Source organism: Podarcis liolepis (genome assembly GCF_965112155.1).
Source record: "Podarcis liolepis genome assembly, chromosome: 8".
NCBI classification, from domain to species: domain Eukaryota; kingdom Metazoa; phylum Chordata; class Lepidosauria; order Squamata; family Lacertidae; genus Podarcis; species Podarcis liolepis.
Window position 1 is genome coordinate 34,439,542 of NC_139560.1, and position 12,018 is coordinate 34,451,559.

The following is a 12,018-nucleotide window of genomic DNA, read 5'->3' on the forward strand; positions in this document are numbered from 1 at the left end:
AGAATTCTTTTACAATATAAATACTTTATGTAAGATTCTCTTGTGTATTGCTAACATTTGCAACTATGTGACTCACACAATTTATGTTTTCTTAATTATATCATTTTTACTCCAGCATGAAAAAAAATAGGAAAGTTACTGGTGCTACATCACATAAGTCTCGAGAACAGAAAAGAAATGACAGTGAGAGTTACCAAGTAAAAAAGCTACTGAAATAATAACTGAGACTGAAAATGTAAATATTGATCAAGAGAGATTGATGATTTTAAAGAATTAAAACAACTTTTCCCTGTTTCACTCTGTGGCTATTTCACTCTATGATATTTCAGCTTTATAATGTATGTATTCATAAACGAAATGTGAACAGTTCAATCTATCATCTGAAAAAAATACAAATTATTTGAAATTGTGTTGTAGCTCTTTGAAAAAGATGTACATAAATATGTCAGTGAATGTGTTCGCTCGACTTTTTGTTCATCAATTTTGGTTATAAAAGCAATTTCACTGGTCCAGTATTTATTATTAATTGGGAAAGTTGTGTTTATTCAAAACAAAACTCTTTCAGTAGAGGAGCTATTGTCACAGTCCGGTTCACAGGCAATCGAAGTCCCGGCAGGGGATGTCAGGACCAGGGGCAAGATGGCAGGGTGGTAGCAGGAACGGGGGTCCAGAAGCCAGGAGTCAAGAAGCCAAGGATCCGAGGGTCAGGAAGCAAGGAGGCACAAAGTCAGGGGTCCGAGGATCAAGAAACAAGAAGTCAAGGATCCGAGGATCAAGAAGCAGGGAGTCAAGAAGCCGAGGTTCAAGGATCAGGAAGCAAGAAGCCAAAGGCAGGGAGCGTGTTGCTGTGGCAAAGAGCTGAAGGGAAATGCTGGCCTTATATCCCTTCCCAGCTCTTGCCACCAGGTGCTGTGAGTTACCAATCAGCCTCACCTGTGGCAGTGGCGTAGCGTGGGGATGCAGGGGGGGGGCCGGCCGCACCGGGCGCAACATCTGGGGGTTAGGGTTAGGGGGCGCAAATCCATGGGTTAGGGGGCGCAAATCCACGGGTTAGGGGGCACAAATTACTTGCCTTGCCCCGGGTGCTGACAACCCACGCTACGCCACTGCCTGTGGGGCTGCACCTTGCCTCTTCAGAACAAACTTAGGAAGGCCCCAGTCCTGCAAAGTCCTATTGGTCACAGGGCCTGGCTCCTGCATGCACACCTGACAGCTATCACTGAAACCTTTCACCTAAGGAATTCAGTCAGTCACCACTGACTTTTAGGAGGTTAGTTTAAACCCGTTTAATCGGGAAGATGTTGAGGTTATGGAGTGTGTGAGAGGGGGGGAATGATACGGCTACTATTCATGGCTGGCTCAAGACATATTTTGGCTTGAGGCAAAGATCAGTATGGCACCCTTCTCCATTCCAGATAAAGAAGCTAACTGGACTGGCAGCTGAATCTTAATTGAACATTGCTGATGAGGTAGTGTGCACAACCACATCCAAGAAAGCTAGTTTTGGGGGGCAGGACACACCACATCCTCCTGTCCCAACTCAGGGGAATGGCTGAGGCGCTTAAGAGAAACAGCACGGGGGAGGGGAGATTATTGGCTCTTTTTTGTTTCTATTATGTATTTAGTGTCTTTATATTGTGATTTCATGTTGTGAACCACCCTGAGACCTATGGGTATAGGGAAGTATACAAATGTAATTAATATAATACCAGCACTACTACTGATAATAATATCCCCCAGCATCTGCCACTTGAAGCAGTTGCCTCACTTTGCCTAATGGCTGGGCCATTCCTGCTTCTGTTTTTTCTATTTTCTTGTTACTTTATATTGTAACATTTTGCTGTGGTTTTTATTGTATCACATTGTGTTATTTTAAATTGTAAGCTGCTCAAAGAGGTCATGTGAGCAGTATGTACATCTTGGAAATAAATAGGATTTAATCCACCCCGCCTTAAACTCTTTGCTATCATTTTCTGCCAATTTTATATTGATTTTTTTATATTGATTGTAGGGAACTGCATTGTTCCAATGGCCTTTATCCTTTTACTCGACTTATATGAATCTGCCAGTGAGTCAGATCATCTAACTCGCTTCTGTCTATTCTAGCTTAAAGAAGCTCTCCAAGGTCTCAGGCTGAGGTACTTTCCAGCCATGCTTCCAAATATATATATATATATATATATATATATATATATATATATATATATATGAATGAAATAGCAGGTATTTAACCCAGGATGTGCAGCACACAAATGAAATCTCCTACCACTGAACTGTAAAAGTCCTCACAGAAAAGTCCAATACATAGGCTAAGCTACAATGTTAGGAAGGGCTCCTTTAAAAGCAAATTTATGTCTTAATGTCCAAAATCCCTACATTACATAAGTTTTACTTACTCATCTATTTGAGAAACACAGTTTTCCACCTCTTTTAGTGCAGCTTGCAGTTTGCACAACAGTTTCTGATAGACATCTTGTGTTTCCAGATCCTCTTCTTTTAACAGATACCTCAAACCATGGCCATCTTGTTGACCCAAGGAGTGTCCCGATGGAGCTGCCATAGTGGTAATTGTATGTTGTACATAAACCATGGGACTCAGTTTACCTGGGCAAGAAGGAAATAAAATAGAATGCATAAGTAGGTTATCAGGTATATTGGTCTCTGTAGTTGTAGCTCACTTATTTTGAACCATAGAAGATAATACATTTTTCATGAATCCAGTTAATAATCACACTGAGTTTAAAAAGTTTTACACATTCAACACATGAGCAATTTGATATTGAAAATCCAACTATGCATAACAATTAATTCATTTTTTTATTTTTTATTTTTGCAAATTGTCTGCTTGCTAGTGAAACATTAGTTCTGTTATTCAAGGGTTATAAAAAGTCTGTTTAAATAGCCCAAGCACTGAAGGATCAAACATTTTGGCAAAATCTGCCAGTGCCTAACTGCTTCTTAGTTTGCTTTATGCTAGGAAAAGAAAAGAAAATGATTAAGGAAATGGCAGCTTTTGATACCATACACCATGGTAGCTTCCTGAATCAGCTGTGTGGGATGGGTATTGAGGGCACTGTTTTGCAGTGGTTTCACTGCTACCTAGAGGATCATGTCCAGAAAGTAGCATTGGGAGACTGTGTTTCAGCTACATGGTCTTTGCACTATGGTGTACCACAATGTCGTGTCTTGTTCTCAATGCTGTTTAACATCTATATGAAATCACTGAGTGTGGTCATTAGGAGTTTTGGGGCAAAGTCAATGTGCTGATGACACACAGCTGTACTTCTCCATAACATGTGAGTCAGGGGCAGCTGTGCATAATCTGGACTGTGCTTTGTGTGCAGTAGTGGACTGGATGAGGGGCAATAAACTGAGCTTGAACCATGGGAAGATGAAGATGCCATAGATTAGTAGTTCCTGTATCTGGAAGATGGGGCAGTTGCCTGTTCTGGGTGGGGTTGCACTCCCTTTGAAAGAACAGGCTCAGAGTTTGGTGGTGCTCCTGGATCCATTTCTGTCACTGGGAATTTATGAGTGGCTAGGAGTGCCTTTTACCAGCTGTGGCTGATATGTCAGCTATGGCCATGCTTGGGACAGGGATGGTCTGGCCATGGTGATCTATGCATTGGTAACCTCAAGGCTTGCTTCCTGGAACATGCTCTATGTGGGATTACCTGCCTGCTGCAAAATGCTGCAGTTGATGTCGAACATAGGCTCAAATGTTGAGGGGTAGTTTTCAGACAGACAGGTAGGTAGAGGAAGGTAGATAGCTAGAGCTCATATTGAAGCTTACCTTGGTCAGTATGTTTGTTTTCTTTTTCATGGGAAAGATGTTTTCTGCTCTCTAGCTGAACACCAAAAGCACTGCCAAGTGACGTTGAAGTTTTAGGATATGACACTTCCATCACGTTGATATGGCAGTTAGTTGGGCAGAAGTCACTGCTGTGCAGTGGTGAGATCTTTGACTTTGCTTGCTTGAAGGTAGGCCAAGCTCGGTTTTTTAACACCCGTGAAAACTGCAGGGGCAGGGTAGAGTATATTAGCAACTACTAAAAGGTTTAAATATAGTTAGCTCTATTTACTTTTCAGATATGAGGAAAATTCTCTCTCACACTTTAGTATTCCCCAACCTGATAGGTGGAACTGAACTGAAGTTTGACTTCTTGAAATATAACAATGTTCCTTCTCTGTGTCCATGCCTAACCTCATATTGCTTTTTACTGGAGAAGAGAGGAAGAAGATTGCAGGTGAGTCCAAGTGCTACTTCTATTCTAATCACAGACTATGGGAACAATAGTTTGAAAAGCAATTAAAAGCAAAATGAACAATCCTGTGGCAGCCTAAGACTTGTAGAAAGATAAGAATTAATAAACAGGCAAAACAAGCAACAAACAAACCATTCAGGGAGAACGAATCTTTTAAACAGGGGGCTTGATGTGAATCTCATTGCTGAAGTAGCCCCAACTGAATCGCCTAGGGACCAATCAATTGATATTTAGGTACCCACATAGCATAGCCTAGGAATGCAGACTTTTAACTAATAGGAGTCTTAGCAGCAATTCTAACCAAAGTAGGTACTTTTTCTTACAGATCAATAGGCACAGTGCACTCCTACACCCACAAACAAAAACACGCATCTATGTTCCTGTGTGCAGCTTCGGTTTTGAATAAAATCAACAGATTATTGAGCTTGTACCATAAATTTATGCTATACTGTGTGTAATGTTGATAATATTTCTATCCATGTATGCTTGTATGGATATATTATACATAACATGTGAAACTGGAACAAGGAGGACACAAGGACACTTAAATAGGAAGAACAGCAGTACAGTCAAATATCGGTTGTCAAACATAATCCGTTCTGGAAGACCGTTTGACTTCCGAAACGTTTGACAACCAAGGTGTGGCTTCCAATTGGTTACAAGAGCTTCTTGCACTCAAGCGGAAGCTGCGTCAGATGTTCGAATTCCGAGGAATGTTCAAAAACCGGAGCGTTTACTTCCGGGTTTTGGGTGTTCGGGAGCCGAAACGTTCTAAATCAGAGCCGTTCAAGAACCGAGGTTTGACTGTACATTTTTCACATTTAAATCTCCCACACATTGTCTCCCACAGGTGCCAAATGGCTAGTTACAACTTAAGTCAAAAGTTAAGTTCCACATTTATTTTCATGCATGCGTTGGAAAAAGTGGCGACTATTACCCAGGCCTTAAAACTTCTCTGAGAAATAATGAGATAATAATAAGCACTGCAGGAAGCCAGTGCATTTCTGTTTATAGATTTCAAACTTTCACAATGAAGCTAACAGCACACTTTTGTTACTATGGTTACATTAACCTCCCTAAAAGAAAGGCATAGCTATTCTTGGAATGAAACAGGTTACTAATAGCCATCAAGAACAGTAAACATTTTTGAAACGGCAAATTTGCAACATGATTATGGATTTTGGAAAGGTCTTATCTGAGAAGTTGATGAATATGTGGGTTTATAATAAGATAATGTATCAGGTATAGTAATTATATACGCCTTCCCCTTGTGGTTGTGCCAATGTACTTCCTCCTGACCTAGTATGATCTTGCTATTCTTATCCTGGAAACTGCACATCACATTAAATTCTTGTAAAGTAGGCAAGAAATAGGAAAAGCATAATGTATTTGGCTACATTGAATTTCTGACTGAGCAGTTAAAATACCCACCTGAGGCAGTCAAGTTGAAGTAAGGTGAACAGACAGACAGACAGGGTTTAATAAATGGATTGCTAGCTATATTTATTTAGACCATGAAACGTTTTTGAACCATTTATTCTAAAGTCAAGTGGTGGAGTGTTAAAGCACCCCCCCCTCTCTCTCCCCACTTGCAAATTGCAAACATTTGCTTGCCAGGTTCCAGTTTAGAAATATCATTTTAGTCCATAAAACAAAAGACCCAGTTTCAAAGTACAAATGTAAAATTCTAATGCGTGTATAATTCTTGTGAAATGCAAGCAAAATAAAGGATCACTAGGACAGGGGTGGGAAAACCCCTTTCGGCCAGAGGGCTGGGTCAAATAGCGGCCAACCTTCTACTGGCCGCATTTGAACAGCATGCTTTCAGCACTGTTTAGATTTCTAAACAAAGTCAGTAAATCCCCCCCCCCTTTTTTTTTTTGCTCCTTACCTTTTTATAACTAGTGATCCTTCTGCAAATGTGCTCAATTTTCTCACTGCAAGTGGCACTGAATTTACTCTGAAGTTCAGTGGGGATGACTTCATTTAAACTATTCAGACTATTACAGTTTTGCACAAATTGCTCATCACTTTTTGCTAAAGCTTCGAGAATCTGTGAGTAAGACAAAAGCGGTGGATTGTGTTGGTGTTAAAAAGACTGACATTAGATATAAGTGTAAACAAACAAGTAATGCAGGACAATAAACATTTTTTCTTGCAGAGGATATTTCTTTTCAGATTTAAGTATGCTGCTTGTCAGCAATAGCTCCCAGATACTGAGCTGCAATTTTGTTTGTTTGTTTGTTTGTTTAATTCATTTCTATACAATTTTCTATATGCCTTACCTGCCTTCCTTAAGCACTAGTCAACTTGGCTATCGCTTCTTCCTTCTTCTCCCTCCTCCTTTCAATTCCTTTATCCCTGTGAGTTGGAACCTGATTTCCTTAACACTCTGCCCTTGTCATATTTGTATTGTTTAAAACAAACCCCAAGCTCATTACAATTATAAATAAAAGAGAACATGTCAAAGGAACCTCAACCCTGAACAGAGGTTTTAATTGTAGAGGCTTGCAAAGCCCATTGGCTGTCATTAACCCGTCCTCCCTTCACAATAACTTGGCAATATTGTTTAGAGCAGGGGTCTGCAACCTTTAAGACAAAAAGAGCCACTTGGACCCGTTTCCGAAGAAAGAACAACAACTGGGAGCCGCAAAACCATTGCGACATTTAAAACAAATATATCTCCGGAGCCACGATCTGACAGCGGGTGGGAAGGTGACGTCGGGACGGTGCGTGACTAACGCACGCACCGCCCCCATGCGACGTCACAGCCAGTACAGCGCCCGCCACAGTGAGGAGTGTCGGGGCGCACAATGCGCCTCCTCCCCTCGCTAGTATCCGCCCCGGAGCCGCAGCAAAGATGTAAAAGAGCCACATGCAGCTCCGGAGCCGCGGGTTGCAGACCCCTGGTTTAGAGGGAAACAGATCCAGGATACAGACTCCAGATCCTAATCACCCAATTTTTGCACACATTGTAATTATAGTTATAGCTTATTACAGTTGCCCTAGAACTGAAGAAGTTAGTTCATGTAATTATAGACAGAAAGCTTTTAAACTCTTACTTTCTGAATCAGCACATTAATTAAAGGTTTCTAATTGCTTGTAAGAGTTTAATTTTCTGCAGGTTTAATTAATAATGCAAAACACACCTGCAAACGTAATCCCTTGGTCATAACTACAAAGACTGCTGTTAAATCATTACTAAGACATCTGGACCCTGTTCTTGATTTTCAAATTATTATATTTTTACCAGCTCTAAAATATTGCATTGCTATATGGTTTCCTATTTTTAAAAAATTAAGCTGCTTATTAATTAGGCTTCACAGCTTTGGAGAAAAGAAATCTACGAGGATTACTATATCCAACACTCAAACACAGTTACCCTTCCATTGTTTCACATTACAGTGGTGCCCCGCAAGACGAATGCCTCGCAAGACGAAAAACCCGCTAGACGAAAGGGTTTTCCATTTTTCGATGTGCTTCGCAAGATGAATTTCCCTATGGGCTTGCTTCGCAAATTGAAAACGTCTTGCGAGTCTTGATAGTCTTGCGATTTTTTTCACTTTCCCCCTTTTTTCTAAGCCGCTAAGCCGCTAATAGCCTTTTAGCCGCTAAGCTGCTAAGCCGCTAATAGCCGCTAAACCGCTAAACCGCTAATAGCGCTAAGCCGCTAATAGGGTTGCTTCGCAAGACGAAAAAACCGCTAGACGAAGAGACTCGCGGAACGGATTAATTTCGTCTTGCGAGGCACCACTGTACTTGTATTTGCTACAAGGTGACTTACCAAGCAATCCTCTGGTTCAAGGTATACAGCATAGGTGGGTATACCTTCCCCCTCCCTATCGATGGCTTTCACTGAGTGGCCTTGGACCAGTCAACGTAACCTACCTCTGGATGGTAAAGACTGAGCAAAGTGAAGGTGCCTTGTGCACCTAGTTCAAGAAAAAAATTAACTCACTTCTTCACCCAGAATGCAAAAGGCTTTTTTATAGGGTCTAGCCTGGTATCTGAGTGACGTTTCATAACAAAAAACATGGGCAGAGTATTCCTGGAACATTATGACTTAAGTTAATTAACTGCCATGCCACAGGGCTTTCTCCCCCTCCTTGTCTCTTGTATTTCCTCATTTATTACATAGTTTTAATTTATAATTATTAGTTAATATTTCTGTGTGAATGGTTTTGTGGTGTTTGCTCAAAAGGCAACATTAATATACAATAATTAAATAAATGGATTCCTGGAAAAAACTGTATATTTCCCTTAAAAAAAAAACTTTTGTGGAGTATGGGGGGTATAGTTGGAAAGGTAGCGAAATTTTTTACTTCTTCAGCATTTGTTGTTTTGAGTTTAGAAGCTCAATTTATGACTACACTACAACTTAATTTTCTTTCTGGGTGAATGACCACAATTCATGACCATCGATAGGACACAGGTCACTGGCAAAGAATACACTTGAGATTAAATTACAATAATCATATCCATAAATCATATTCATAAATAGGGTGTGCTGCTTCAGTGATCAAAGGAACAATAAAGAACTAAACAAATAAATATTTTATGTTTCATACCTTTGCAGTCAAGCTGAAAAAGCCCTTTGGTTCAATCATCTTTTCCAAAACATGGCATTTTATTCCCGCCGTGCTGTCATACTCGTAAACTACACCATATTCCAGGTGAACATTATCAACAGTTAGACTGACATGGTCCTTCCGCCCATCAATTATTGCCATAGTATTAAATTTGTCAATTACTTCTAAAAACAAATTTAAAAATCAAATTGTTTTGAATCCTATTATGCTTACTAAACTAACTAATATGCCTAAGTTAACTAATTTACTAAATAAACACCTATTTCATTTTGCTAAATTAATGATTGAACAGGGTGAGTCAGGTGAAAGAGACTGTGGTGCAGATACTGTGTCTCTGAAACATGGTTCATTTGTTGTAAAGGGATTTTAAAAATATTATCTGCAAACCAAAGCTGTAATCACAGTAACAGACAACCAAAATATGAGTATGCCTTGCTGTTATTCTGTGGGCACAATCCAATATGAAAATAAGCATGCTTAAATCCAGGGTTAGGGAATCTTCTGCATTGCATTCACAAGATAAAAATATACTATGATAGTAGATATGTAATAGCTAATAAAACCATGCAAACAAGCAATAACTGCACTTTATCTTGTACTTTTAATTGTATTATACGAACAGGTGAAAATTGTGTTTGCTTTGGTAAGGGTAACATCCAAAGCTCACCTTTATTTTGCTTAATAACAAAGAAACAAATAATCCTACCTTCTACTTTGCAGTCAAAGGCATCTCCTCCATCTTCCCCCAAGGGTTTGGAGTTTGTTCTTTGAAGATCTTCCTGGGCACTCTCAATACTGTTATATACCCACTGAATAGAATCTTGCTGTAGCAAAGTAATAACAATGATGAAAGTTTTTACTTTACACAAGTTTTTACTTTACACACACAGACACACTAATTCATATTAGCTTTGCCAGAGAAACCGTGTTTTTATTCTAGATGAACCAAAAAGGAGATTTGGTATTTTACATTTTTAAGTCCCCTAAGCACACACATCCTTTTTGTGTGTGAGAGAAACCCAAAAGAGGGCATATATGTGCACAAGATATTCTTGTTGTGGAATTCCCTCCCAAGAGATGTTAGATTAGTTCCTTCATTATTCTGCCATGGGAAGGCTGATTCAGACAGGCCTCTGAAAACTAAGGTACAGACAATGCTGATCACTGGGATGCTGTCAGGGCAAACCATGCTGGTTTTAAATGTTTTGATGTATTTTAATTATTGTTTCTATCTAGTTTGCTTTTATTACTTTATATTTTATAATTTAATATTTTTTTTTAATGTGGAAAATTGCCCTGAATCCCCACTTGGGAGAAAGGCAGGATATAAATATATTAAATAAATAATAGAAAGATGTTGCTTGCTGGGTGTTCACCACAAAAATTAACAGATGAGAGAGAGGAAAGCATGGTTTTAAATTGCATTCACTGTAGCAAAACCAGATCACTTCATCATTTGTTTTACTTCAAAATTTGTTCCCAGATATGTAGAACTTTGCTGGACTGGCAATAAAAAAGCGAATCCATCCCCCCAAAAAATGTTAATTAATTTACTTAATATATTTGAAATCAATCTCATGCTGAATTACTGAAACATTACATCCCCCATAGAAGCTTATATCACCCGCACTTAAATGCAGCTGGATGAACCACAAAAATAGCTTGTGTTCTGATAGAATTGAAAACATAGCCTCTAAAGGGAAACGTGTGGGATGAAATGAAAATTAAGCAAGAACAGCAAAAAAAATACAGTTTTGGCACATTGCTCTCATAAACTAGAGCTTAAACTTATTTCTCTTTCACGATCATTGCAATTATATTCATGAAGAATTCAAAATACATTGTATTTACCAGATGAGGTTTAAATCGGAATTCCATTTATATTTAATAAAAGATGCATCATAACAAATGGTATGTTTTAAATCTTTACTTTATCTTACAACACCCTGTTGCCAAAACTGTCAACACAAATCTCCTGAAGATTCGTATATAATAGTGAAAACAAAGAAGATAATCTATCAGAGTATTAAATTTAAATATTGCTTATTTAATTACATCTTGAGCACCTGTTGGTAGGGTACATTCACCAAAGCAAAGCAGGACTGTTTGGATACATATTTATTCGGTTCTTCAGAAAATACCCTGGGAACCAGTGCCCTTGTTGGATTCTCAAGATCATCAGTATAACCCATAGTCATTTTTTACCAATATAAAGCTGTTCAGAAGTGCAATAAGGTTTGTTTAACTACCGTTAAGATGAAACCTATTGCACTTCACTGGAGCTTTATGGTCAGCTTTTGTCTTATCTCTAATAATCCTTCTTTGGAAATGTTTCTTAAAAGGCTGTTGGAGGGCATATTCGGCACTAGGTCAAATTTCTTTATATCCCTTAGCTCAGCTTTTCACCCTGCATGTGCTGGTTTCGGCTATAGATAATCTTCCCTGAATGCTGGAAAAGAGTAAAGCATTCATAATAATCTCCCTACATCCTGCTCCAAAACTTTTATTTAAAAGTTGGTCCTCTTTGACTTCAGCAGAACTCAGTTCTAATGTGTGGTTCAAATTAGATTAGACAACAGCTTTAGAATAACTGACTATTATATATTTTTAACGTTCATTTGCCAAGGAATGGAAGCGAACTGTATTTTTTGTTTAAGTAGCATTAACAATAAATAAATAAGCACCATCTTTACATGCATCGGACGTCTGTATTTCCTGCAGGCTGTGACATGGGCAATAACACTTGCATGAGTTTCCTTGCTGACATTAATCCCATTCACTTTAATTATGCACTGTCCAGGGTGGAGGCCAGCAGCTGCTGCTACGGTTCCTTGAAAACAGTTAGAAAAAATGCCAAGTTAGAAATTTCCTTCTTAGGAAAAAAAATGTTTGGTTTTATAGTTGCTTGTTTATTCAAGAAAATGTTAAATTAAACCAACACTGTGATTCAACAGAATATGTACAAGGTGCTTTACATGAGAATCCCGCCCCCTTATAAATTGTTGGTGTGATCTATTTTGATAAGGTTATCAACTTGGTGGGAACTGGACACCTCTGGAATTAGTAGCCAATAAAGCAGGTCAATAAAGCTGATGAACAATGGTGACCATGCAGTCAAATAGCTAGAGGGGCCTCCTGCTGCTAATGGCGCCTCCTGCTGCTGC

General features: G+C 39.0%; 2 protein-coding genes across 8 annotated transcripts in view; one reads left to right on the plus strand and one right to left on the minus strand.

Moving 5' to 3' along the window:
* LOC310713475 (uncharacterized protein) overlaps positions 1–12,018 on the plus strand; it is a 78,046-nt gene that overhangs the window by 45,505 nt on the left and 20,523 nt on the right. The window contains exon 4 of one of the 3 annotated variants that reach the window (XR_014529278.1): positions 116–304. The exons of the other annotated variants lie outside the window; for them this stretch is intronic. The gene's annotated coding sequence lies outside the window, so the exon portion shown is untranslated. Of the gene's footprint in view, positions 1–115; positions 305–12,018 lie in introns of those variants that run through there. 3 annotated transcript variants of the gene reach the window in all.
* Positions 1–12,018, minus strand: part of PREX2 (phosphatidylinositol-3,4,5-trisphosphate dependent Rac exchange factor 2) — a 115,089-nt gene that overhangs the window by 28,906 nt on the left and 74,165 nt on the right. For 4 of the 5 annotated variants that reach the window (XM_083517526.1, XM_083517527.1, XM_083517524.1 and 1 more), the window contains 6 exons: positions 11,539–11,684; positions 9,561–9,678; positions 8,834–9,018; positions 6,157–6,318; positions 3,794–4,016; positions 2,397–2,604 (listed from right to left, as the gene is read on the minus strand). In XM_083517526.1, coding sequence (XP_083373652.1) covers positions 2,397–2,604; positions 3,794–4,016; positions 6,157–6,318; positions 8,834–9,018; positions 9,561–9,678; positions 11,539–11,684 — 1,042 coding nt within the window. The remainder of the gene's footprint in view (positions 1–2,396; positions 2,605–3,793; positions 4,017–6,156; positions 6,319–8,833; positions 9,019–9,560; positions 9,679–11,538; positions 11,685–12,018) is intronic. The other variant, XM_083517525.1, reaches the window with a different exon arrangement.